The sequence below is a fragment of the Ranitomeya variabilis genome, chromosome 3 (assembly GCF_051348905.1).
Source record: "Ranitomeya variabilis isolate aRanVar5 chromosome 3, aRanVar5.hap1, whole genome shotgun sequence".
Lineage (NCBI taxonomy): Eukaryota > Metazoa > Chordata > Amphibia > Anura > Dendrobatidae > Ranitomeya > Ranitomeya variabilis.
In genome coordinates this window covers 87,979,100-88,007,095 of record NC_135234.1, presented here as the reverse complement: position 1 = coordinate 88,007,095, position 27,996 = coordinate 87,979,100, and the positions used below count along the sequence as shown (strand labels likewise).

The window sequence follows — 27,996 nt, the reverse complement described above, 5'->3', positions numbered from 1 at the left end:
TGGGGACGGAGTACACGCAGGCTGCAGGCAGAAAAGACAGGCGGCGCTAGAGGGCGACTGATGTGACGCTTCCTTATTGCTGGATGTTAGTGCAGCCGGACGTTATATGGAACCACAGCAGCAGCAGCGCCATCTACAGTCTTGGTTGTCCCATAATGATACCCCCATCACGGCTGGGTTATTAGGGGCTTTACAGTGTTGCGTTTCTTGAGCTGTAATAATCTGTTTTTCACATCTGTAGAGATTACAACACAGACACATCTGACCTCATATTTCCAGCACAGTCCCCATCTATTCCCAACCTGTACGAACCTCTCATCCTGCTGATACCCCAATGCTGAGCCGCTGCTGCTGGATGTTACTGCATCTACTGTGAGGTACAAAACAGTGCTCCTTAGTGCCCCACAATATAATGCCACCACTGTGCACCCAACATAGTAATGCCACCACTGTGCCCCCTACATAGTAATGCCCACCACTGTGCCCCCCACATAGTAATGCCACCATTGTGCCCCCCATTATTAATGCCACCACTGTGCCCCCCACATAGTAATGCCACCATTGTGCCCCCCATTATTAATGCCACCACTGTGCCCCCCACATAGTAATGCCACCACTGTGCCCCCTACATAGTAATGCCACCACTGTGCCCCCCACATAGTAATGCCACCACTGTGCCCCCCTCATAGTAATGCCCACCACTGTGCCCCCCACATAGTAATGCCACCACTGTGCCCCCACATAGTAATGCCACCATTGTGCCCCCCATTATTAATGCCACCACTGTGCCCCCCACATAGTAATGCCACCACTGTGCCCCATACATAGTAATGCCACCACTGTGCCCCCCACATAGTAATGCCACCACTGTGCCCCCCTCATAGTAATGCCCACCACTGTGCCCCCCACAGTAATGCCACCACTGTGCCCCCACATAGTAATGCCACCATTGTGCCCCCCATTATTAATGCCACCACTGTGCCCCCCACATAGTAATGCCACCACTGTGCCCCCCTCATAGTAATGCCACCACTGCACCCCCACATAGTAATGCCACCACTGCACCCCCACATAGTAATGCTACCACTGTGCCCCCATATAGTATGTCCACCACTGTGCCCCCCACATAGTATTGCCACCCACTGTGCCCCCACATAGAAATGCCCACTTTGCCCCCTCATACTAATGCTACCACTGTGCCCCCATATAGTATTTCCCCCACTGTACCCCCCACATAGTAATGCCACCACTGTGAATCCCACATAGTAATGCCACCACTGCACCCCCACATAATAATGCCCACCACTTTGCCCCCTCATACTAATGCTACCACTGTGCCCCCATATAGTATTGCCACCACTGTGCCCCCCATATAGTAATGCCCACCACTGTGCCCCCACACAGCAATGCCACCACTGTGCCCCATATAGTATTGCCACCACTGTGCCCCCCACATATTAATACAACGACTTGCCCACCACATGTTAATGCCACCACTGTGCCCCCACATAGTAATGCCACCACTGTGCCCCCTCAAACTAATGCTACCACTGTGCCTCATATAGTATTTCCACCACTGTGCCCCCACATAGTATTGCCCAATACTGCACCCCCCACATAGTAATGCTACCACTGTGAATCCCACATAGTAATGCCACCACTGCACCCCCCATATAGTAATCCCACCACTTTGCCCCCTCATACTAATGCTACCACTGTGCCCCCACATAGTAAGGAAAAGCAACCACAGCCAATATAGAATCACCCAGAAACATAACCAAGCAGAGGTGAGATATAAAAAATGCCTTTATTATATTTGATTGGCAGCAATAAAATACAATATATTATAACAATTGTGCGCACAACAGGACAAACAATATATATATTTTATAATTAAAATCAATATGAAAATAATACAGGCTGACCCAATAATATACTTAAAATATAAGGTTCATATAACCCCCAAAAAGGTAAAGATGAAAAAACAAAAAGAAATCAAAAAAGTATATGTAGGATATAGAATTAGTATACGTATATGTAATTACACATATACATACATATGTAGGCTCATATATTAAACACTTTAAAACGTGAAAAAAATTATATATATTTTTGTGCAAAATTTATATTTAAAAGCAATATTACCACCTCATAATATGTGTAAAAAAATACACTAAAGTGCAGAAACTGAATGTATATCAAAATTATATACTCTAAAGCATATGCAGCCCATATAATAATCCTCACAGTTTTATGTGCAATAAATACAAAAAAAGTGCAATGTGCAAGGTGAGCAAATAGCTATGTAAAAAACTTCCACAAAAAATATATGAGCAAAGCAAGTGTGACTGTTATGAAAAAAGTTTATGAAAGAAATTATTAGGAAATATTTAGCAGCACAGTATCACAGGTGCCTAGATTATATAGCACTGAGTGTGAGGAGCAGCACTGTGATCCGGAGACAACCGAAGTGCCGCTGCTAATTATCATGTGCGCTATATAAGAAGACAAGCAGGGGAGGAAAAGTATATACCTGTATAAAAGGGTCAGCCAGGTCCCGTGAAGGCGCACCCCGACGCGCGTTTCGGATCTTAGTCCTTCGTCAGGGGGTGGCCATTGTATCTTTCCGGGAGACTTTTATATGGTCCCCTTACCCTTACTCTTCTTATATAGCGCACATGATAATTAGCAGCGGCACTTCGGTTGTCTCCGGATCACAGTGCTGCTCCTCACACTCAGTGCTATATAATCTAGGCACTTGTGATACTGTGCTGCTAAATATTTCCTTTCATAAACTTTTTTCATAACAGTCACACTTGCTTTGCTCATATATTTTTTGTGGAAGTTTTTTACATAGCTATTTGCACACCTTGCACATTGCACTTTTTTTGTATTTATTGCACATAAAACTGTGAGGATTATTATATGGGCTGCATATGCTTTAGAGTATATAATTTTGATATACATTCAGTTTCTGCACTTTAGTGTATTTTTTTACACATATTATGAGGTGGTAATATTGCTTTTAAATATAAATTTTGCACAAAAATATATATAATTTTTTTCACATTTTAAAGTGTTTAATATATGAGCCTACATATGTATGTATATATGTAATTACATATACGTATACTAATTCTATATCCTACATATACTTTTTTGATTTCTTTTTGTTTTTTCATCTTTACCTTTTTGGGGGTTATATGAACCTTATATTTTAAGTATATTATTGGGTCAGCCTGTATTATTTTCATATTGATTTTAATTATAAAATATATATATTGTTTGTCCTGTTGTGCGCACAATTGTTATAATATATTGTATTTTATTGCTGCCAATCAAATATAATAAAGGCATTTTTTATATCTCACCTCTGCTTGGTTATGTTTCTGGGTGATTCTATATTGGCTGTGGTTGCTTTTCCTGGTTAGTGGTTTTTCCACACCTTCTCCACAGGGCACTAGTCACTGGTAGAATAGATATATATATATATATATATATTATATCACTCATATAATGAGATTAATTTCGTAGGTTTATTCGATTGATTATTGGTATACAGTGATTGGTGTATTTGTGGTTGCGTTAACCCCACATAGTAAGGCCCACCACTTTGCCCCCTCATACTAATGCCCACCACTGTGCCCCCATATAGTATTGCCACCACTGTGCCCTCCATATAGTAATGCCACCACTGTGCCCCATATAGTAATGCCCACCATTGTGCCCCCCACATACTAATGCAACCACTGTGCCCCCAATTAGTATTGCCACCACTGTGCCCCCCACATATTAATACAATGACTATGCCCACCACATGTTAATGCCGCCACTGTGCCACCCACATAGTAATGCCACCACTGTGCTCCCCATATAATGCCCCCACATAATAATTCCCACCACTGTGCCCCCACATAATAATGCCCACCACTGTGCCCCACATAATAATGCGCACCACTGTGCCCCCACATATTAATGCCCACCACTGTGCCCCCACATAGTAATGTCCACCACTGTGCCCCATACAGTAATGCCAACACTGTGCCCCCACATTAATGCAACCACTGTGCCCCCCACTTATTAATGCCACCACTGTGCACCCCACATAGTAATGCCACCATTGTACCCCCATTTAGTATTGCCCCACTGTGCTCCCCACATAGTAATGCCACCACTGTGCCCCCCACATAGTAATGCCTACCACTCTGCCGTCACATAGCAATGTTCACCACTGTGCCCCCCACATAGTAATGCCACCACTGTTCCCCCCACATATTAATTCCACCACTGTGCCCCCCACATAGCAATGACACCACGGAAGTTGGCTTCTTATTCGTCTAATTTGTTATTTGGGGCTGGCTGGGTGTGAAGAAAATATATAATTAATAAGGGGAAGACATAACAGCAGTACCTCGCAGCATTGAATTTTATTATTATAATTTTTTTTTGTAGTTAAACCTGTAAAAAATAGAAAAAAAAGAAGCTGAATAAGAAACTGGACAAATAAGAAACCAACGTCAGCATCATAGTAACTGGTGTTTTCTCTGACGCCCACGACGGCACCACGGAGAGAGGGGATCCGCCCACCAAGGACGGGAGACCTACAGATCCACCTCCGTCAGAGGAAAAGTTCTTCGTGGGAGTCCGGGGCCAATCAGCCGATCCAGGCAGCGGGGGCCCCCCTGCCTCGGTTAGATGTGGTGACCCGAAGCGCCACCGCTAGGGGCTGGTAGGCCTTTTTAGGGTGCGTGGAGAGAGGTGGCCGGAGCCGCCTCTCTAAGAAGACTCACCAGCAGCAGCCGTGTCCAAGGGTCCGCCCTATGGATAGGAGCAATGTGGCTCCCTGGCGTCAGTCTGCAGCCTGAGCTCCCGGGGGTGTACTGTGGAGTCAGCGTGTAGTAAGTGCGCCGCCATTTTGCCTCATCTGCGCCCGCGCGGGAACAAACGAGTTTTCAAGCGGCAGGGGCTTGCGTGCGCACAAGCGCTGCGATCCCCGCCTAGAGCGCCTGCGCGGCCGCTGGAGAAATGCGCAGGCGCGGGATTTCGTGCTCGGGCGATCTGCGCAGGCGCGGGATTCCAGGCGCAAGGCGAACTGCGCATGCGCAAAAAAAAAAAATGGCGCCTTCCACCGCTATTTTAAGCGGGCATCTAGGGGCAAAAGCGCTTCTAAAATGGAGTCTGGCCAGTGCTCACCAGTGAGCGATGTGGAGCAGGTATCTCCCCTGCCCAGGGCATCTCCACAACCAACACCGCAGCAGCAGCAGCAGAAGCAGCGACGGACCCAGAAAGGGCACCAAGGCTCTACCGGAGGGCGTTCTGGATCACTGCGCAGCAAAGAATCCAGCATAGCGTCCGGCTCTAAAGCAAACACGGATCGTGCCCAACCGGTATTTATGGGTCCAGAAGGTGGTGAGTGATCTCCGTGAATGTTAGCGATAGTGAGAATCTATCTTTGTGTCTTTTACCATAGGGGAAGAAAAGCGCAATTAAAACTAAACATATCATATGTGCCCTATGCAAAGAAGACCTTCCATCTTCATGGGACAAAAGACTTTGCAGTGTTTGTATTCAGCAGACAGTGTCAGAAGGCCTTCCCGGGTTTGCAGCAGATCTCAAAAACCTGATTAAAGTCCAGGTAGAGGAAACCTTTAAATCCCTCAAAGGGGGAAAAAAAAGAAGGAAGACTAAGCACAGATCTCCATCTCCTGAATCGGGTAATTCAGGGGAAGATATGGATTCAGACTCATCTAATTCTTCCTCCTCATCCTCATCATCATCTTCATTTTCCTCGGGGGGCCGTAGTTGCTTTCCTATAGAAGAAACTGATAGTCTTGTTAAAGCCGTTAGGAACACTATGGGGCTGGCAGATCCTCACCCCAAAAGATCCGTCCAGGACATAATGTTCGGAGGGCTTGACCAGAAAAAGAGAAGGGCCTTCCTCCTCAATGAAAAAATCCAATCTTTGATTAAAAAAGAGTGGAAAAAGCCTGTGAGGAAGTCACTACTCACTCCGAAAAAGAAATATCCGTTCGATGACCAATCCTGTTCTTTCTGGGATAAGGCACCTAAACTGGATGTGGCAATTGCTAAGGCATCCAAAAAATATGCCCTTCCATTTGAGGACATGGGGGTCTTAAAAGACCCAATGGACAAGAAAGCGGATGGTTTCCTCAGAGGTTCATGGGAAGCGGCTGGTGGAGGCCTTAAACCAGCAGTCGCTGCAGCTTGTACATCCCGCTCCCTGATGGTATGGCTAGACCAATTGGAAAGCCAACTCAAAAACAGGTCTTCCCGAGACTCAATTCTAAAAATATTGCCCGTTATGCGTGGAGCTGCCGCCTTCTTGGCTGACGCCTCGGCGGACTCAATCAAACTCTCCGCTAGGTCAGCGGTGTTTTCTAATGCCGCAAGGCGGGCCCTCTGGCTAAAATGTTGGCCAGGAGACCTCCAGACCAAGTCCAAATTATGTACAATCCCCTGTGAAGGAGAGTTTCTATTCGGGCCCACTCTAGATGATATACTAGAAAAAGCGGGGGATAAAAATAAATCTTTTCCCTCCCTGGGCTTCCCTTCATACAGAAGGCCCTTTCGGAGCAAGAGGTTCTTCCGAAGGAAGCCGGGAAAAAAACAGGATAGGTGGGAGGACAAGCGAAACAAAAACAAGGGTTTCATCTTCAACAAAAACCCTAACGACAATAAAAAACCCACACAATGAATGCTTGCCCCAGGTGGGGGGAAGACTTGCCCTCTTCGCCTCAGCCTGGGAAAAAATTACCAACAGTCCTTGGGTATTGAACATAATAAGATCCGGACTAAAGTTGAAATTTCAAAAACCCCCTCACCCCTCGTTCAGGACGACTTCTCTAAGATCTTCAGAGGAAGAGCAGCTAGCATTAGAAAAAGAAGTCATGGGACTGGTAGACAAAGGGGTTCTCATGGAAGTTCCCCTACAAGAAAGAGGTCAAGGGTGCTACTCCCCTCTGTTCCTGAGGAAGAAGCCGGACGGTTCATTCAGGACTATCGTGAATCTGAAAGAGTTAAACAAATTCCTAGAAATTCAGCCGTTCAAGATGGAGACAATAAAAACCTCGATAAAGATGTTGTTTCCACTGTGTTTCATGGTAGTCCTGGATCTAAGAGACGCCTACTACCACGTCCCTATTCACAAAGACCATCAGAAATTCCTCAGAATAGCGGTCTATATAAGGGGGGTGGTATACCATTTTCAATTCTTAGCCCTACCCTTCGGGTTGGCTATAGCTCCGCGGGTCTTCACAAAAATAGTTGCGGAGGTAATGGCTCACCTGAGGGAGAAAGATACCCTGATAGTACCATACCTCGACAATTTTTTGATAATAGGTTCCTCTCCACAACACTGCGAGGAACAGCTGAAAACAATCAGACATTCTCTGGAAGAACTGGGTTGGTTAATAAACCTAAAGAAATCCAGATTGTTACCATGCCAGATCCAGGAGTACCTGGGTCTCACGCTGGACTCTATAAAACAAGAATGTCGCCTTCCAGGGGAAAAAATCCAAAACATCATAAATCTGTTATCCAGAAGGCGAGACAACCCCTCCATAACACTGCGCCAAGCGATGTCCCTCCTAGGATCCATGACGGCCTGCATCCCGGCAGTCCAATGGGCTCAATTACACTCAAGAGAACTTCAATGGCAAATCTTGTCAGAGGAAGTCTCTCTAAAAGGGAATTTAGAAGGTCAGCTCGTTTTATCTCTAAACACAATTCGGTCTCTAGGCTGGTGGACATCGCTGGGCAATCTTTCTCAAGGGCTCCTGTGGGTTACTCCAGTATCTCGGATAGTAACAACAGACGCGAGTCCCAGCGGGTGGGGGGCTCACCTGAACGACCTGTTAGCTCAGGGGAATTGGGCTCCATATCTGACAAAAGCGTCCTCCAATATGAAAGAACTATTGGCAGTCAAATTTGCACTCTTAGAGTTCCTGGGGCCCCTTCGGTCTCACCATGTCAGAATTATGTCGGACAACAAAGTGGTGATAGCATATCTGAATCACCAAGGGGGTACCCGTTCTCGGAGTCTGATGGAGATAACCAGCTCAATCTTCCACATAGCCGAAAGCAACTTTCAATCTCTATCGGGCCTGCACATAAAGGGGGTAGACAATTTCAGAGCAGACTACCTAAGTCGCTCCCGCTTGAGGCAGGGGGAATGGGAGCTAAATCAGTCGGTGTTCGATCAAATCTCGGTAAAATGGGGCACACCAAACATAGACCTCTTCGCAAACCATCTGAACAAAAAAGTGAACACCTTTTGCTCAATAACTCCGGGGGGGAACCCTGTTTCCCTGGATGCGTTCCTGATACCCTGGAACCATCATCTAGCGTATGCTTTTCCCCCTATTGCTCTGATTCCAGCGGTGCTGAGGAAGATTCGGGAGGACGGGACTCACATGATCTTGATTGCCCCTTTCTGGCCGAAAAGGCCTTGGTTTTCCTGGATGATGAGAATGTCCATCGCCGATCCATGGGTTCTGCCGGATCTCCCGAACCTTCTCTCCCAAGGCCCAGTGCATCATCCTCAGGTGGCAAGTTTGCACTTGACAGCTTGGCGTTTGAAAGGGAGCTACTAAAAAACAGAGGGTTTTCTCCGGGGCTAGTATCTACACTGTTACAAAGTAGGAAGCCCGTTACAACCAGACAATACGGGAAAGTTTGGAAAAAATTTCTTTCATCTTCAGGCTCCAAAATTGGGGAGGGCGTCCCCCTTAATGCCATTCTGGAGTTCCTACAGAATGGATTAGAGTTGGGTCTGGCCACAAACACCTTAAAAGTTCATGTAGCGGCCCTAGGAGCCTCTATTCAACTATGATTTAGCAGGAAATCGATGGATATCTAGATTCATCAAGGCAGCCGGTAGATCAAGGCCTCTACCCGTAAAATCTACCCCTCAGTGGGATTTAAATTTAATTCTTAGGGCGTTATCTAAACCTCCCTTTGAACCTTTAGCGGATGCTTCAGTCAAAATCTTATCCCTAAAAACTTCCCTGCTAGTTGCACTCACTTCCGCACGTAGGGTCAGTGATATCCAGGCCCTATCCACTAACCCCCCTTTCACGCAAATCCTAGATGATAGGGTCATCCTAAAAACTGACCCTGCGTATCTCCCAAAAGTGGCATCCCATTTTCATAGGACACAGGAAATATCTCTGCCCTCCTTCTGTCCTAACCCCAAAACAAAGAGGAAGAGGCGTTACATACTTTAGATGTAAGGAGATGTCTGATACGTTACATAGAAGCCACTAGGGAGAGTAGGGAGGATACCTCTCTCTTTGTGTGTTTCCAGGGTCCCCGGAAGGGGAAGAAAGCATCTAAAGGCACCCTGGCAAGATGGATTACAGAAGCCATCAGCCTGTCATACTCGGCGAGTGGCGTACCCGTTCCGGGAAATATCAAGGCACACTCAACAAGAGCAGTGGCAACCTCTTGGGCGGAGAAGGCCGGAGCTTCTATTGAGCAGATATGTAAAGCTGCTACCTGGTCTTCACCGTCCACCTTCTATAGGCACTATAGATTGGACCTTACTTCCTCTTCAGACCTTACCTTCGGTAAAAGGGTTCTGGAAGCGGTGGTCCCTCCCTAATGTACAAATCTCTGCAAATCTCTCCGTGGTGCCGTCGTGGGCGTCAGAGAAAAATATAGTTCTTACCGATAACGGTATTTCTCTGAGCCCACGACGGCACCCGTACATTCCCTCCCTTCACTTCCTGGGTGTGCACAGAAATATAGTGCCTTATGCTAATAATATAAATAGTCACGCGGTTTCTCAAGTTAATGTTTAAGTAATGTTAAAAGCAAGTCTCTGTTCATAGTCTCCCATCGTTCTCTAGTAAACAACTGATGCAGGAGAGAGGTACCGCCTTTTTATCTGTAGGTTTCCTGTCCTTGGTGGGTGGATCCCCTCTCTCCGTGGTGCCGTCGTGGGCTCAGAGAAATACCGTTATCGGTAAGAACTATATTTTTTTGATGCATTAAATTACTTTGGGCCACTGATTGTTACGATTGCTCCGCTCAGTGAGTGATTACTATGCTGTTCTATGGAAACTGTCTTGCTGATTTGTCTGAGTTTTCATTTACAGCTTGGCTGTCCAATCCTTTGATGGACTTGCTGGGCTGTCGGTGCCTTGATTGAAAGCTCATCTGTCCAATCTATGACTGGAAGGTGCGGGACTTTCTCTAGGTGTTCAGTGTTCTGGTGATTGCCCAGCTACTTAACTGAGCTGTCCACCTCTGATCCCTGACAGACGTAGTTTGTGCTTAATGCCAGCACTATGTCCCCAACTTATTAATGCAACCACTGTACACCCCACTTATTAATGCCACCACTGAGCACCCCACATAGTAATACCCACCACTGTGTCCCCCACATAGTAATGCCCACCACTGTGCCTCCCGCAATATAATGCCACCACTGAAGTTGGCTTCTTATTAGTCTAGTTTCTTTTTTGGGGTTGGCTGGGTGTGAAGGAAATATATAAATAAGGGGAAGACATAACGGCAGCACCACGCCACATTGAATTTTATTATTATAATTTTTTATTTTTGTTGTTAAACTTGTAAAAAATAGAAAAAAAAGAAATTGCAGAATAAGAAACTGGACAAATAAGAAACTAACATCAGCATCGTAGTAACTGGTGTTTTTGAGGAATTAAATTACTTTAAGCCACTGATTTTCACGATTCCTCCACTCAGTGAGTGATTACTATGCTGTTCTATGGAAACTGTCTTGCTGGGCTGTTGTGCCTTGATTGACAGCTCATCTGTCCAATCTGTTACTGGAAGGTGCGGGACTTTCTCCTGCCCCTGATCCCTGCCAGGCGAAGTTTGTGCTTCTTGGTGAGTGTTAGCCCGAGTCTGCTGCTCTGAGTGCTGATGTTCTGCTGCTTGACCCTTTGAACCGTGTTCTGACTATTCCTTTGACATGTCCTTTGGCTTTTGATCCGCTATCTCTTGTTATTGACCCTGGACTGTGACCTGACTTATGCCTTTGTCTTTAACTTTGGCTATCTACGTACCTTCTTGTTATTGACCCCGGAACTTCTGACTCTTCTGCCTCATGATCTGTCCGTGAGTTGTGACTAGCGTCACACTGATCTCACACCACCATTGTATGCATAGTGATGGCCCACATCAAATTCAGGTCACTCCAGTTTGGCCAACTGGGTTCTGGGTATCAGAACTGGCATCAAAATGGGCAGTCAATTTTGAAGATTTGAACAAGTAACTGGTGTTTTTCAGGGGTTAAATGACTTTGGGGCACTGATCTCACACCACCATTACATACAGAGTGATGGCGCGCATCAAATTCAGGTCACTCCAGCCTGGCCCAAATGTGTTCTGAGCACCACATCTGGCATAAAAGTGGACAAATAGCCAATTTTCCCAGATTTTAATAAGTAATTGATGTTTTTTTAAAGTGTTGAGTGACCTCAGTGACCTGCCCCCAATTTTAAAAACTGAATATAATATGTATTGGAAAAAAAATCACATTTGGCAGGTGTCGGCACCTGCGCTGCAGCATGATCGCTTCTGTAATATGCATTAACCCCTTCATGACATTAGCCGTACATGTACTGCGCATATTGTGACTCTCCCTTTGATGTGGGCTCCGGCAATGAACCTACATCTTTCCCAGCACATGTCAGCTAATTTGAACATCTGACATGTGCCCCTAACAGCCGCGGGTGGAATTGTGATCCACCTGCAGCTGTTAACCTGTTAAATGCCGCTGTCAGTCTCTGACAGTGGCATTTAATGTGACTGCGCCTGCAGCATGTCACATGACCGCGGGTCGCCGATGGGTTGGCATGACAACCCGGGGTCTGCAGCAGACCCCTATGGCTGTCATTGCCAGATTGCTATGAGCGCCGCCCAGCGGTGCGTGCTACAATGAAGCATGAAATATACAGCTTGGGATCTACTATGCAATTAGGAACCACACAGCTGCTTTTAATGGAAACATACTAGAATAGGCAGAGCAAAGAGGGATTTAGGACATTTGTAGCGACTAGGGTCTGTCCTACCAAGAAAGGGACAGTTGGTAAAAATGCCTCAATTAGCCAGAGCTTCTACGAAGCTCATTCCCTTCTGTGAAGGAGACAGCACGTTAGAGCACTACTTGACTTTAATAGGCATTATGTAATGCTCATATTCAGGCCCTTTAACTGCAATTGAAAGTCACTGGCCTCAGTGAGGTGAAGGTTCTTGGATTATTTAACCCCTTAGGCTGGGCAGGGAAATTGAAGAGTTTGTGTTAAATCGCATTCAAAGTCTTCAAAACCACCGAAGTCTGACGGTACGGCAACTTCTGATTTCCGCATTGTTATGACAAGGTCAACTGGAAATTTTTGGAGCCGAGCAGGATCAAAAGTCATTCCTCTGAAAAAAATGTGGCTCTTGAATTGATGGAGATACCGAAGCCTCTGTCGTGGAACTTTACACAAGAGCTAAAAAAATAATGATAACATTGTATAAATAAACTCTCAGGATTTACTCAGTTCTGGACATTTTACAAGACTACAAAAGTAATGGCCTTGTGTCAGGATAATATCAAATCAGTACGGGTCTGATGCTTGGCTGACTGAAGAGATCGTGGAGCGCCAGCAAGTTCCAAGTCCCCTGATGGTAACCAGGCACAGCCTCACACTTTCAGTAGTGGCTATGCCTTTTATTCCACCTCAGTCACAATAAAAGGAGTCTATCAGCACAAAATAACTGTTCAAATAAGCATAGGAACTTGAAACTCTCTTGGCATGGTCAAACCGTTCAGTGCACCCTCCCACATACTTGTTTTCCTGTAAATCTGGAGCAGTTACTCACCAAAGAAGGGCCAGAGATAGAAAACAAATAGGAGGAAAGGTGCACTGAAATGATCGTCCATATCTAGTATGCATCAAGTGCATTTGCATGGTTTGAACAGTCAATTTGTGCTGACAAACTCCCTTTAAAGGGGTTGGCCAGTGAAAACAAGTCATTACCTATACACAGGATAAGTGATAACTTGCTGATTGATGCGGGTCTGACCACTGGGATCCATACTGATTGGCAGAATGAGAAACCTTAAAGGGACTCTGTCACCTGAATTTGGAGGGAACAATTTTCAGTCATATGGGCGGGGTTTTCGGGTGTTTGATTCACCCTTTCCTTACCTGCTGGCTGCATGCTGGCTGCAATATTGGATTGAAGTTCATTTTCTGTCCTTCGTAGTACATGCCTGCACAAGGCAATCTTGCCTTACGCAGGCGTGTACTATGGAGGACAGAGAATGAACTTCAATCCAATATTGCAGCCAGCATGCAGCCAGCAGATAAGGAAAGGGTGAATCAAACACCCGAAAATGATATGACTGAAACATTGTTCCCTCCAAATTCAGGTGACAGAGTCCCTTTAACCCCTTGAAGGGATTCACTCTCTGGTAGGCATTAGGCCTTAGGAATCGTTCACACAGGCAATGCAATTTTAGGTCCTAACACGTGCAGTTGTTATTGCTTTCCACAGGTTGAACAGCACCAAAATAAAATCATAAACATAAATCCCTAGCGTCCAGGCGCTAACTAAACAGATCAGACCCTGGCTATCCATACATGTCTAAGCTAGCCCAAGCTCTGTCAAATAAAACAGCTATCGTCCATAGTAAACACTATCGGATTCTGGCCTTTCTTCAGTTCCAAGACACATCCAGCCTAGTGCCCACGGTCTGTGCATTCAGGAGCTAACACATTTGACTATGCTACATCCAGGAGACTGACTCCTCTGTCACTTCATTCAGAGCGAGACACTGGAAGTTGCTGGAACATCTCTCTCTCAGCTACAGCTCACATTTTGGCTGGTCAATTTCCCTGAATCTACTTCCTGATTCTAAGAGAAACCATACAGGTGCTTCTAATCAAACACTGCAGAGCTGTGATTTAACCTTGTCCTTCCCAGCTGTGCAACACCCTGTTAGAATAAGGCGGCAGTGTGCATGCGCCATCCAGCACTCCATTCATTGCCTACAGGGCTGCAAAGCGTTGCACTTGTATTTTCCCAGCAGCCACATTGAGAATGACTAGAGCAGTGGTCGGGTGTCTGACCTGCTGCTCCATTATGCATCGAGGATAAAAGTTCCCTATTGGGGATAGACATTCTCCTGGTTGCTGATGAGTGCAGGTCCCAGTGGTCAGACCCCTATGATCAAGTTATCACCTAACCTATGGCTATCACACTGAAAGAGCATTTGTTTCAACCGGAGATTATCTGTAAAGACGTCACCTGCCATGGCTCATTAGACTGGACTGCGTGTGTCATTGGCATTCTAACAGACCATACTGAGGATATCTAGGGTACTCATTGGCCACCACAGACATTATACACCGTGACAACATGATAAAGGAGACTATTGCTGGACACTATCTGTTTAGCGATAGCATTCCCTAAAATTTTCACCATGGCGAACAATGAGTTATCAAACATCATTATTAATTTATATTATGGCCAATTATTGGTGGACTTTTAATATTCATTAGTACCTCTGTTAAAAGATGTGATAGAGATTGGCTAACAGTCTCAGGAACGTCGTATGATGCCTCATTAACCCTCTCCAGCATGCTCATATGGTCTATAGTGGAGGCAACAGGAAACTAAAAGGTATAGAAGAAGTAGGTTAGCAAGAAGTAGGGGACAGATGACAATATAAATGCAGAATCAGATGATTCAGGGTGTGCCTTTATTATGTTATAGGGCTCCACTACTTAGACAACCTCTTCTTTAATGCTATGTTCTCCCTTATAGAATAACCACTGCCTATTCGCACTTCCAGTGCCGATGACATTCCAAGGATGAGAGCACTGGCTCTCCTGGGCCTCCCATGACGTTATGTCAAGCAAGCCCTGCAGTAAATCAGTGGCATCTTCATTCTCCCTTCCTATAAAACTAACACCCAGATTGACAGCAGGGCTCACGTAACATAACAATGTAATGCAAGCCCCAGTGAGAGCAAGTGCCGACACCGCTAGAACGACACTGGCGCCAGAGGTGAGTATAGGCGGTATTTTTTTTAGAAGGGGTAATGCAGCAACTGAGAAGGTATTGTCCAAGTAGTGGGTAACCCCTTTAACATTGAGACATATAGACCTGCACAAGAGTGATGGGCACAAAACTATCAACAATTTTGAAACAGAACTATTCGCAAAGTTGTTTCATGTTTCATTGTAGATTAATTTTCTTACCTCTCCAGCTGCGAGTGCAAATAATAAGACTCCAAAGGAAAACCAATCAGCAGAATGACTATAAGGACCCCCAGAAAGAACCTCAGGTGCTAAGAAGGCAAATGCAAAAATCAGTCACTGCATCATTTATATTGTACAGTATAACATTATAAGCCTTATAGAGAATGTTTAGGTTTCAGATTTTCTAGACAGTTACTGATCAGCACTATAATCAAAGCGCGTTATCGGCATAATATAACATTACCTGTAAATTGAAATCCAATTTTTGCTATTTATTCCCTTAAACTGATAGCAATATATGGTCGCCATTAGACCTTTATTCAGATGAATGGAAATTAATTTTCATTTGTAGAAACTTTTGCAACAGTTTTGCTAGGTGAGAATGTACAGAACCATTAGGCCCTCAGGTACAAAGCTTTGTACAGGGCACATGAAGTCTTCTGTGTGAGCTATTCTTTCATGGAAACTATACAGACAGCATGTGATGGATTATGCCACTCGTATATTGTATGTTGAATTTCCTACAAATTAAAACATAAAACCCTCTGTTCTGTATTTCTATGCATGAAAACAGAGCGTTACGGAGATACAGCAAATGTCTAACACGCTCTGAAGGTGCCTTATTACAGTTCTCTGCAAATGGTGCATTACAGTTATATGAAAAAGTTTGGGCACCCCTATTAATCTTAAGCTTAATGTTTTATAAAAATAGTTTTTTTTGCAAGAGCTATTTCAGTTTCATATATCTAATAACTGTTGGACACAGTAATGTTTCTGCCTTGAAATGAGGTTTATTGTACTAACAGAACATGTGAAATCTGCATTCAAACAAAATTTGACAGGTGCATAAGTATGGGCACCTCACCAGAAAAGTGACATTAATATTTAGTAGATCTCCTTTTGCAAAAATAACAGCCTCTAGTCGCTTCCTGTAGCTTTTAATGAGTTCCTGGATGAAGGTATTTTTGACCATTCCTCTTTACAAAACAATTCCAGTTCAGTTAAGTTTGATGGTCACCGAGCATGGACAGCCCTCTTCAAATGATCCCACAGATGTTCAATGATATTCAGGTCTGGGGACTGGGATGGCCATTCCAGAACAGTGTAATTGTTCCTCTGCAGGAATGCCTGAGTAGATTTGGAGCGGTGTTTTGGATCATTGTCTTGCTGAAAGATCCATCCCCTGCGTAACTTCAACTTTGTCACTGATTCATGAACATTATTGTCAAGAATCTGCTGATACTGAGAGGAATCCATGCGTCCCTCAACTTTAACAAGATTCCCGGTGCCGGCATTGGCCACACAGCCCCAAAGCATGCAGGAACCTCCACCAAATTTTACTGTGGGTAGCAAGTGTTTTTCTTGGAATGCTGTGTTTTTTTGCCGCCATGCATAACGCCTTTTTGTATGACCAAACAACTCAATCTTGGTTTCATCAGTCCACAGGACCTTCTTCCAAAAAGAAATTGGCTTCTCCAAATATGCATTTGCATACCTCAGCCGACTCTGTTTGTGGCGTGCTTGCAGAAACGGCTTCTTTCACATCACTCTCCCATACAGCTTCTCCTTGTGCAAAGTGCGTTGTATAGTTGACCGATGCACAGTGACACCATCTGCAGCAAGTTGATGCTGCAGCTCTCTGGAGGTGGTCTGAGGATTGTCCTTGACTGATCTCACCATTCTTCTTCTCTGCCTTTCTGATGTTTTTCTTGGCCTGCCACTTCTGGCCTTAACAAGAACTGTACCTGTGTTCTTCCATTTCCTTACTATGTTCCTCACAGTGGAAATTGACAGGTTAAATCATATAGACAGCTTTTTGTATCCTTCCCCTGAACAACTATGTTGAATAATCTTTGTTTTCAGATCATTTGACAGTTGTTTTGAGGAGTCCATGATGCCATTCTTCAGAGGAGATTCAAACAGGAGAACAACTTGCAAGTGGCCACTTTAAGTAGCTTTTCTCATGATTGCATACACCTGGCTATGAAGTTCAAAGCTCAATGAGGTTATAAAACCCAAAAAAGTGCTTTAGTAAGTCAGTAAAAAGTAGGTAGGAGTATTTAAAACAAGAAAATGATAAGGGTGCCCATACTTATGCACCTGTCAAATTTTGTTTGAATGCAGATTGCACATTTTCTGTTAGTACAATAAACCTCATTTCAAGGCAGAAACATTACTGTGTCCAACAGTTATTAGATATATGAAACTGAAATAGCTGTTGCAAAAAATTTTTTTTTATAAAACATTAAGCTTAAGATTAATAGGGGTGCCCAAACTTTTTCATATAACTGTATTCATCCATGTACTTGAGATCTTACCATAAATATCTTGATGACCTTTTATTTGTATTTTAGCCTACACAGTAGATTAGGAGGATCTATACTATAGATTTTAGCATTCTATTGCATTAAATTTGCAGTTTGGGAATTATTAACCATGGTTAAATATTAAAGATGTTATAATAATAATAATATTTCATCTTCAGGAGCATGCCGCTCACCTGCCTCCTAGCTTCCTGCTTGTTGGAGGGCGGTGTACTCCTGAATATTAAAAGTTCTGAACAGCGGTGTGGTTGCAGTGATGGCCCAAACTGTGCTCTCACCAATGCTGCAAAAAGAGGCAGCACTGACTCTTAAGTCATCGGAAGAGTGCAGGAACACTAAAGTTGGCTGAGTCAGGCACTCCAGCTATCCAGCCAGCTTTAAAGAAGTGCTTACAAGCTCTATTAAAAAGAGCTGTACTGCAGTGGTGACTGGTAATCTACACAACAAACATTAAACAATAAAATTAAAAATCCCTCCATGTTTGAGAGTGAAAAGAATTTTCAATAAGTAAATTGCAAACTTGTTTGTTTTTACAAGCACTTTGCAATTTTAGTCAATTGTGATTGACACTAAATCTTTAAAAGTAACAGTGAAATTAATTCTATCACAGTTACTGATGATGATTATACATCTCCTGTCACTCAGCTTTCTGATTTTTTGCTGATAACCTGTTAGCTCATTTAAGAGAGAGGAGAGAATAATCACACTGTTACGATAGCAGAAGAGATAGTGCAATCTCTAGCCGCTCATATGATGAAGTGCTGATGCATAAAGGAATTCATATTCGAGCATAAAAGGAATAAAATGCAGATGACATCTGAGAATCAAGGTGGAATTAGACTCAAGGGATGAAAATTAAGGCTGAACTGCAGGAAAGTGAGTGCACTATATATAAGTGAAGTGCAGATGGTGATAGGTAATGATATGTAGGTTGAAGAAATGGGAAAATGAATGTACTGTGTCTTTAAACATGGTGGAAAGAGCAAATAAGCCATTTCAGTGGTCTCAGGGTTTGGTGGTTGATTGTTTTCTTGGAACAGTATTAGTAATCCCAGAACTCAATGTTTTGTCCCTGATGCACTTAGGTCAAAGTGAAAGCAAGTTTACAAAGAACTAAGGTGACAGATTTTACCAACCTAATCGGTTCGTTCCTTACCCATATAATGAAGGGTCCCACAGATAGTACATGCACGCTCTCCAAAAGCAAGATGTCTGGAAAGTCCAAAATCTGACAATTTCAAGTGTCCTAAAAAAAAATAACAATTTTGTGGCTGCAAACAGCAGGAATCAAACCTTATTTAGCAAACTGTTTTAGATGTGACCTAGTTTTACTTACCTCTCTCATCTAGTAGTATGTTTTCCATCTGAAAAAGAATCAGGTTAGTTATTAGAAAATGCATAAGAAGATCCCACACATACAAAATATTACACTGCAAGCTGAAACCTCAAAGATACAAAACGATAACATGGCAGACATATATGTTCTGATATTAGTGACCTAAAATGTCCCACATGTGTGTCTGACCCTTTTGTGGTCCACCGGATTGTTACCCCAGATAACCCGCCACTGATGACTAACTATGTCCTGTTATTAAGCTCAGAATCTAAGTGTATTATCGAGAGAGACAGCCATTGCAGTAAGTCCTTTTATTACACAGTTGCCTCTTCATGGAGAAACACAATATTTCCCCTAGAGCACAAACCACAGCGTTTCCTGGCACCGCATGCAGCGATGGACTGGGGGCTATGGAGATTGCATTTAGAGAGTTGGCCAGATTGGAAAATCCCTTTAATGAAACTGCATATGAGTTAGACGCATTTTTTTGCCTTAATGGGATTGTTAGGGGTGTAAACATTGTTTACAAAATGTTTTAAAAATATTTCAGAAGCAATAAAAATCCCATGATCCCTTGCTGCTAATGTGTCACGGGGAGACTAGGTGAGCGAGAGCTAATAACCCGGGCCCCTGCAGTTTCCCTCAGACTAGGGAAATCCTGACTGACCCTCTACCTGGAGTTTACACTGATGGTGTGCATGTCCAGGCCCCGAACCTCACCCTGTCTCCTGTTTCAACCCTAGGCTGAAACCTCCGCCCACCACCCAGTGAAGAGGTAATACACCAATACCCACAGTTAGCACAGACAAGGATAAAGGAAAATATACACCACGCCGCAGACACTCAGGAATACACTATAAATGTGCAGGGCAAAATAAATACAAATATAGGAAGGAGTAAATAAGACAAAGAGAAATACACCACCAGCAACGAATCTCCAACAACCAGCTCTCCACTCCAGACCGAGATAACAACGCACAAGACAGAAGCTATAATCGGCGACGCCCAATGTTCAGGAGAACTATTTAAAGGCAATGGGCATGGCCCAGCTTCCAATCCGAGGATTAGGAAAATTAACCCCGGACCAGCTAGATAAAATCTAGCCGACGCCAATGAGCACATAGTGGTCAAAAGCGGAATTACCGCTGTCTGTTAGATGACCTGGTCTGAACAGCGTCCGACATGACATAATGTTCCAAAGCTGCCTGGTTCCTGATGGTCTTATTTTTTCTTGAATCATTGATGTCCTGTTATATCTGATACATCCAGTAATGGGTAATGATAGGGGGATCGGTAACGTGAGTGTTACTGTTACAACCGCCACTCTCCTGCGGCGCGGTTCTCACCTCTCCAGCGTTGCGCCTGTTACAACCGCCACTCTCCTGCGTTCTCATTCCACCTCTGCTGCGTCCCGGTTTGCACGCTCCTCTGCCTTCCCGGCACTTCCGGTCTCCAGGTCCTCGGCTGGTGTCCTGTCTCAATGCAGGCGCTCTAGCTTCCCTCCTGGACGCAGGTACAGCCTCTCGGCCACCGCCCCCTGAGGTCATGGGGTCTCTCTCATCCTATCCTGTTCTTGCTCCTGCTACAAAAGGCTGCTTCACCTGTTCCTCTGTGCCTGATTGTCATTAGCTTTTGCTTGTGCATCTGGCCCCTTCCGCTACTGTGCTGTGTACCTACTCCGTTTGGTTCCTCGTCTAGTCTCACCATTGCCCTCCTTTCCCTTCCAGTACCCGCTCCTTCCTTCCCTTGTCTTTGTTCCTTTGTTTCTTTCCATCAGTCTCCCTGCTCCGGTTTCCAGCCTTTCAAAACACCTTCAGCCTTGTTCTCCTCCAGCCTCTCCCGTCTTCCTTCCTGGAGCCGTCCCTCTTGGTACTCCACCGTGGGTAAGAGACCTCTGGGCTTGCTCCTAAACGATCCCTGTATAGGGGTTGGTTTCCTATCTAGGTCCGCTCGCCCAGGGGTAGTTCCCCCACGGTCCAGAGGGTCCACTCTTGTTTCGTTCCTGCTCGTAATAGTACAATCAGGCCATGGACCCCGCAGGTACGGCTTTTTCGGCCCAGAAGGAACTGGCCCATTTACGTGACAACCAGCAGCGTATCATGGCTTTTATGAAAACTATGGAGTCACGCTTATCCGCTCTGCAAGCTGCTGATCCCGTAAATGCCGCTCAGCTTACTAGCCTCCAACAGGAGCTCTCGCAGCAGCGAGATACTCAGTCCCGCATGCTTAGCTACATGGCGTCGATTGATGACCGCCTCTTTAATTTACAGTCCGCTCCCACTGCCTCTGCTCAGAATGACTCCAGTCCTTCGGGCACCCCTCATCCCCCTCCTCGTCTGGGAAAACCTCCTAGGTACGGTGGCGACCCTAAGCTCTGCAGAGGGTTCTTGAACCAATGCCGCCTCCATTTTGAGCTTCTGCCCCAGCAGTACCCATCCGATCGAGCCAAAGTGGCATTTATTGTATCTCATTTGGAAGGAGAGGCCCTAGCTTGGATTAATCCTTTGTGGGAACGTGATGATCCCGTTGTTTCCCACTTAGAGAATTTTCTCGAGACCTTTCGCAAGGTCTTTGACGAACCCAGACGTTTGGCCTCTACCACGGAGTCCCTCTTTAATTTACGCCAGGGACCCTTATCCGTCGGACAATATGCCATACGTTTTCGTACTTTGGCTTCAGAGCTTGGGTGGAACAATGAGGCTCTAGTGGGTGCCTTCTGGCGGGGTTTGTCCAGCCGAATTAAAGATGAGCTTGCCGGGCGTGACACTCCGACCACTCTAGAGGATCTTATCTCCCTCGCCACTCGGATTGATCTCCGCTTCCAAGAGCGGTCTCGTGAGTCCGCAAGAGAGAAGAGACCTAATTCCTCTGCTTCCACCTTTCGCCAGCCTAGTAGTCCTCGTGCTCCCGTCTCTCCCTCTTCTACCCCTCCTGCTTCTGAACCCATGCAAGTAGATCGAGTAAAGATGGCAGAGCAGCGCCGTAAGGAGAGACGTACCCAGGGTCTCTGTTTTTACTGTGGTAGTGCCGCTCATTTGCTTCGCAGTTGTCCTGATAGGCCGGAAAACTCCTCCGCCTAGGGCAGGTAAGAGAGGCCTCCCTAGGTGATCCTGTTTCCTCTCTACCTTTGACTCTTTCAGTTTTACTTGTTTCCAACCAGGATCGGTTCTCCGAGGTCGCGTATGTGGATTCGGGCGCGGCAGGCAATTTTATCAGTCTTGAGGCGGTTCGGAGGCTTCGCATCCCAGTAATCTCGTTGGACTTCCCTCGCCTGGTTGCATCGGTGGACGGAAGACCGCTACAGGAGACTATTTCGTTAGTCACTGAAGAAGTCGAGCTACAGATCGGCGCTCTTCATCAAGAGAAAATTGCCTTTTATGTTTTACCAAGTCTTTCCCACGCCTTTTTGCTTGGTCTTCCGTGGCTCAGACTTCATGAGCCCACTCTCAATTGGCGGTCCGGAGATGTTCTACGATGGGGTCCTTCTTGCCATGATCGTTGTCTTCGGTCGGTGCGTCCTGTGCTCCTTACTCAATCCACTAGTGTTCCGGTTGGTTTACCTTCACCCTATTGGTCGTATGCTGATGTCTTCGACAAGAAAGAAGCAGAGAGTCTCCCGCCACATCGCTCCTACGACTGTCCGATTGATCTCCTCCCTGGCTGCTCTCCTCCAAGAGGAAGAATTTACCCTCTCTCTGCTGTAGAAACTAAGTCCATGTCCGAGTATATTCAAGAAAATCTTACAAAAGGATTTATCCGAAAGTCTTCCTCCCCTGCAGGAGCAGGTTTTTTCTTTGTAAAGAAAAAAGATGGTTCTCTACGACCTTGTATAGACTATCGTGGGCTAAACAACATCACAGTCAAGAATAGGTATCCTCTGCCTCTGATACCCGAGCTCTTTGACCGCCTTCGAGGAGCCCGCATCTTTACTAAACTTGACTTGCGTGGAGCTTACAATTTAGTCCAAATCCGCTCCGGCGACGAGTGGAAAACCGCCTTTAACACTCGGGATGGACACTACGAGTACTTGGTCATGCCTTTCGGCCTGTGTAACGCTCCCGCGGTTTTTCAGGAATTCGTTAACGATATCTTCCGAGACCTCCTCTACATATGTGTAGTGGTTTATTTGGATGACATTCTTGTATTTTCTCCAGACCTTCCATCTCATCGAAGGAGTGTGCGCAAAGTTCTGCAACGTCTGCGAGATAACCGCCTGTATGCTAAGTACGAGAAATGCGTCTTCGAGCAAACTTCCTTGCCTTTTCTTGGATACATCGTTTCGGATTCTGGTCTCAAGATGGATCCCGAGAAGGTGAATGCCATTCTCAACTGGCCACAACCCTGCGGAGTAAAAGCCATCCAACGCTTTATTGGTTTCGCTAACTACTACCGGCAATTCATTCCGCATTTCTCTTCAATCATCAAACCTCTTTCTGCTCTCACTCGAAAAAACTCCAGCTCCAAGAAGTGGTCACCAGAAGCTGAAAAGTCTTTTCTGTTGCTTAAAAAATCTTTTTCTTCCGCTCCAGTTTTGCATCACCCGGAGGTAAACAAGCCCTTCGTCCTGGAAGTAGACGCCTCTTCTTCAGGTGCTGGAGCTGTGCTCTCTCAGAGGACTTCCGAAGGTCAAATGGTTCCCTGCGGTTTCTTCTCTAAGGTCTTTTCGACTTCAGAACGGAACTATACTATAGGAGATCGAGAATTGTTAGCCATCAAGTTGGCCTTGGAGGAATGGAGATATCTTCTTGAAGGATCTGTACATCCGTTCGTAATCTATTCCGATCATAAGAACCTTGCTTATCTGCAAACTGCGCAAAGATTAAACCCCCGACAAGCCAGATGGTCCCTGTTTTTCGCCCGTTTCGAGTTTGAGCTGCGCTTCCGGCCTGGCTGTAAGAACATTAGAGCGGATGCTCTGTCAAGGTCTTTTCAGCCACCTGATACTGAGGAGGAACCTTCATACATCATAGATCCTTCTAAGGTCTTAACTGTTGCTCCTGTACAGTTGATTCACCCCCCACCGGGAAAAACCTTAGTCTCGGAAGCAGACACAAGAAGAGTGTTAACTTGGGGTCATTCTTCTAAACTGGCGGGGCATGCTGGTTCCAAAAAGACTTTTCTCCTTATCTCTCGGTACTACTGGTGGCCTACTCTGCGTCAAGACGTCAAAGAATTTGTCGCTTCTTGTCCCTCGTGTGCCAGAAACAAGGTGCCAAGACAACTACCATTTGGAAATCTGCTTCCTCTTCCTGTGCCATCAGCACCTTGGCTACACATTGCCATGGATTTCATTACCGACTTACCCACCTCTTCCGGATGTACAGTCATACTTGTTGTGGTGGACAGATTTTCGAAGATGGCTCACTTTATTCCGCTGCCCGGTTTACCCTCTGCTCCTGACTTGGCGGATATTTTCATCCTGAACATCTTTAAACTACATGGTCTACCACTACACATTGTGTCTGACAGAGGTGTACAATTTACTTCCCGTTTCTGGAGAGCTATGTGCAAACTTCTAGGAGTGACTCTGGACGTTTCTTCCGCGTATCACCCTCAGACTAACGGTCAAGTTGAACGGACCAATCAGACTCTAGCCGCCTATCTACGACATTTCACTAATGCTCATCATAACGACTGGGTAAACCTTCTTCCTTGGGCTGAGTTTGCCTACAATAACCATTCCAGCGAAGCCTCTGCGAGAACTCCCTTCTTCATTGTATTCGGACAACATCCTGGTGTGCCTCTACCAGTTTCCTCTACCTCCGGTGTTCCGGCAGCCGATTCTCTGGTCTGCGAGTTTTCCACTATCTGGAATGAAGTCAAGGAAACGCTCGACAAAGCATCTTTAAGAATGAAAAGGCAAGCAGACAAAAGGCGTTTAGATCCACCTTCTTTTCTACCAGGTGACAAGGTCTGGCTCTCCTCAAGGTACATCAGACTCAAGATTCCGTCCTACAAACTTGGGCCACGTTTTATAGGTCCTTTCGAGATTCTGCGTCGAGTCAACGAAGTCGCTTACAAGCTGAAATTGCCTGCCTCGCTCCGTATACCCAATACTTTTCATGTCTCTCTTCTCAAACCCACTGTCTTCAACCGCTTTCATCCCTCATCTCGCACGTCCCCTCTACCAGTTAGCTCTGACAACGTCTTTGAGGTAAAGGATATTTTGGCTGTTAAAAAGGTTCGGGGTAAAGAGTTTTTTCTGGTGGATTGGAAGGGGTTTGGTCCAGAGGAGAGGTCCTGGGAGCCCTTGGAGAACATTGATGCCCCCCGTATTCTTAATAAATTCCTTGCTACTCTTCGTAAAGGGGGGCGTAAGAAGGGGGGTACTGTTACAACCGCCACTCTCCTGCGGCGCGGTTCTCACCTCTCCAGCGTTGCGCCTGTTACAACCACCACTCTCCTGCGTTTTCATTCCACCTCTGCTGCGTCCCGGTTTGCACGCTCCTCTGCCTTCCCGGCACTTCCGGTCTCCAGGTCCTCGGCTGGTGTCCTGTCTCAATGCAGGCGCTCTAGCTTCCCTCCTGGACGCAGGTACAGCCTCTCGGCCACCGCCCCCTGAGGTCATGGGGTCTCTCTCATCCTATCCTGTTCTTGCTCCTGCTACAAAAGGCTGCTTCACCTGTTCCTCTGTGCCTGATTGTCATTAGCTTTTGCTTGTGCATCTGGCCCCTTCCGCTACTGTGCTGTGTACCTACTCCGTTTGGTTCCTCGTCTAGTCTCACCATTGCCCTCCTTTCCCTTCCAGTACCCGCTCCTTCCTTCCCTTGTCTTTGTTCCTTTGTTTCTTTCCATCAGTCTCCCTGCTCCGGTTTCCAGCCTTTCAAAACACCTTCAGCCTTGTTCTCCTCCAGCCTCTCCCGTCTTCCTTCCTGGAGCCGTCCCTCTTGGTACTCCACCGTGGGTAAGAGACCTCTGGGCTTGCTCCTAAACGATCCCTGTATAGGGGTTGGTTTCCTATCTAGGTCCGCTCGCCCAGGGGTAGTTCCCCCACGGTCCAGAGGGTCCACTCTTGTTTCGTTCCTGCTCGTAATAGTTACTTTTAGTTTTTTTTAAACCAATGTAAATGTTTAATTAAGTTTATACTTCCCAGAGAATTCCTTTAAGAAGTTAAAGGGGTGGTCCTAGGTTAAACTAAATTTAATTCTAAAATCCCGATCTATTTAGTGCCATAATATAAGCTATTTTATAATATACCTGTATTAAAAATTCCCTACTGTTCCCTAACTACACCAACTGCTTTTCTGTTTTTTTTTTTTACCATATTTTCTGTGTGATTACGCTTCATTTGATTGTCTCAGTGCATCCTGAGATACTAAAATGAAGAGTCATCAAAGGAGGGGGCAGAGGCTGCGGTCACCGCCACAGCCCCTGCCCCCTTTCTGAAACAAAGCAGTGACACTAATTTCAGGGACTGTGCTATTCCCTGCTGTGTCCCTCCTTGCGAGCTGTGCACTGTGCGACCTATATAGTGACAGTGTGCACTCTGCTGTTGGCTCAGATCAGTAATAATTGTTGTCAAAACACCCAGATTGCAGACTAGCGCCACAGCCACTAGTGACGTCACTGGTCTCCTGCATGCCTGGTATTCCGACACCGCTCTGCTGCCGGCTCATTATTACTGTTGTGAGCCGACAACAGATCGCACAGTTCACAGCTCGCGGAGAAGAACACAGCAGGGACAGAGTCATCACACAGGAAATAGAATAGCAGTTAGAGTAGTTATGGAACAGTAGGGAATATTTAATTCAAGGATATTAGAAAATAGCTTAGAGTATGGCACTAAATAGATAGGGATTTAGAATTAAATTTAGTTTGACTTCGGACCACCCCTAAAAAAATTAAATGTGAGCACAATTAAGTAAAGTATTATGGAGACAATAAATCTTTTGTGATAGTTTGTAATCTTACCTTAACATCTCTGTGTATGATTCCCAGATCATGAAGATACGCTGTGGAGAAAAGCTCACAATTTAGTAGTTGCTTTCCACGTTACAGAAGTAAAAAATGGACAATTGCCTCGGGCCCCAATTTTCTTGCGGTCACTCAAGGACTGGACACCTTAGAGTGGAACAAGTAAACCTTCACTGACCTGAGACACCTTTAGGATGGCAAATTTCTTCTTATATTAGGAACTTGCAGAGACCATTGCAGGCCAGGTACATGTTAGGCCTGGTTCAGACACCCATATTTCACAATCTGTATACGGACCTCAATGCCCGGAACAAGTGTGTTTCTCCTATGCCTATGAGGCTGTTGAGTTTGGATGTGTATACAGAATGCACATTGTAGTACAATATGGCCGTCTGAACCCTGCCATAGTCCTCCACTTGTTTTATTTATTAAAGTTTTTTTCAATTTAACACTGGGAGGGCCGACCAATCCTCACTGATCTCAGGAATATGGGTCCCCAAGTACCCTGTCTGTCACATAGAAGTGAAAAGAACAGTCCTTGAGCATTAACCACCCCAGTTCCATTCACACTGGGGATTTTGGAACCCTTGTTCTCAGGATTAATGGTAAAATAAAACCGATAAAAGTAAGAAAAATAGTGTATATTCCATCACATTCCATATTACATAGATATTTACTTCTAGACTTGCTCAGTGTCCTGCAAAATAATATTTGTGACTGTGGCTTTACTATGTGCATGGACCCTTGAGGAGGGTTACCCTGGATCTCCCTCTCTACAGTTACATCAATCTAAGCAAAAAAAAAAAAAGAGGTGAAAATTTAGGCTCGGGCCCACATGGACAAAAAATGGAACCATTTGCCCTTAATCTTTGGTGAACTAATTTGAACTCCAGTAGTACATTTTAGGAAATATCGCAGCTGAATTATATATTTGGCGGAAATTACACCAGTGTAACTTTCTAAGCATGATAGTCCACTTTCCAGTATTAGAAAAGAGCAGAAGATCAATGCGTCAAAAATTGCACACTAATGAAAAATTTTCTGCAAATTGTGACATTTTATGAATGTTATTGTTGCAACATACAGTACAGACCAAAAGTTTGGACACACCTCATTTAAAGATTTTTCTGTATTTTCATGACTATGAAAATTGTAAATTCACACTGAAAGCATCAAA

At 45.1% G+C, this 27,996-nt stretch overlaps 1 protein-coding gene and 1 long non-coding RNA gene across 2 annotated transcripts in view; one reads left to right on the top strand and one right to left on the bottom strand.

Moving 5' to 3' along the window:
• Positions 1-3: 3 nt before the first annotated feature.
• On the top strand, positions 4-27,970 carry LOC143815275 (uncharacterized). The gene is made up of 4 exons (XR_013223712.1): positions 4-144; positions 242-377; positions 15,254-15,331; positions 26,844-27,970. It is a non-coding gene; the product is annotated as an uncharacterized LOC143815275 (long non-coding RNA).
• The window catches only part of RSKR (ribosomal protein S6 kinase related), a 28,175-nt gene continuing 10,768 nt past the window's right edge, over positions 10,590-27,996 (bottom strand). The window contains exons 7-12 of the mRNA XM_077299431.1: positions 26,817-26,857; positions 18,906-18,933; positions 18,726-18,815; positions 15,246-15,334; positions 14,547-14,657; positions 10,590-12,485 (exon numbers count right to left, since the gene is read on the bottom strand). Of these exons, the coding sequence (XP_077155546.1) occupies positions 12,261-12,485; positions 14,547-14,657; positions 15,246-15,334; positions 18,726-18,815; positions 18,906-18,933; positions 26,817-26,857 (584 nt within the window). The 3' untranslated portion in view covers positions 10,590-12,260. The remainder of the gene's footprint in view (positions 12,486-14,546; positions 14,658-15,245; positions 15,335-18,725; positions 18,816-18,905; positions 18,934-26,816; positions 26,858-27,996) is intronic.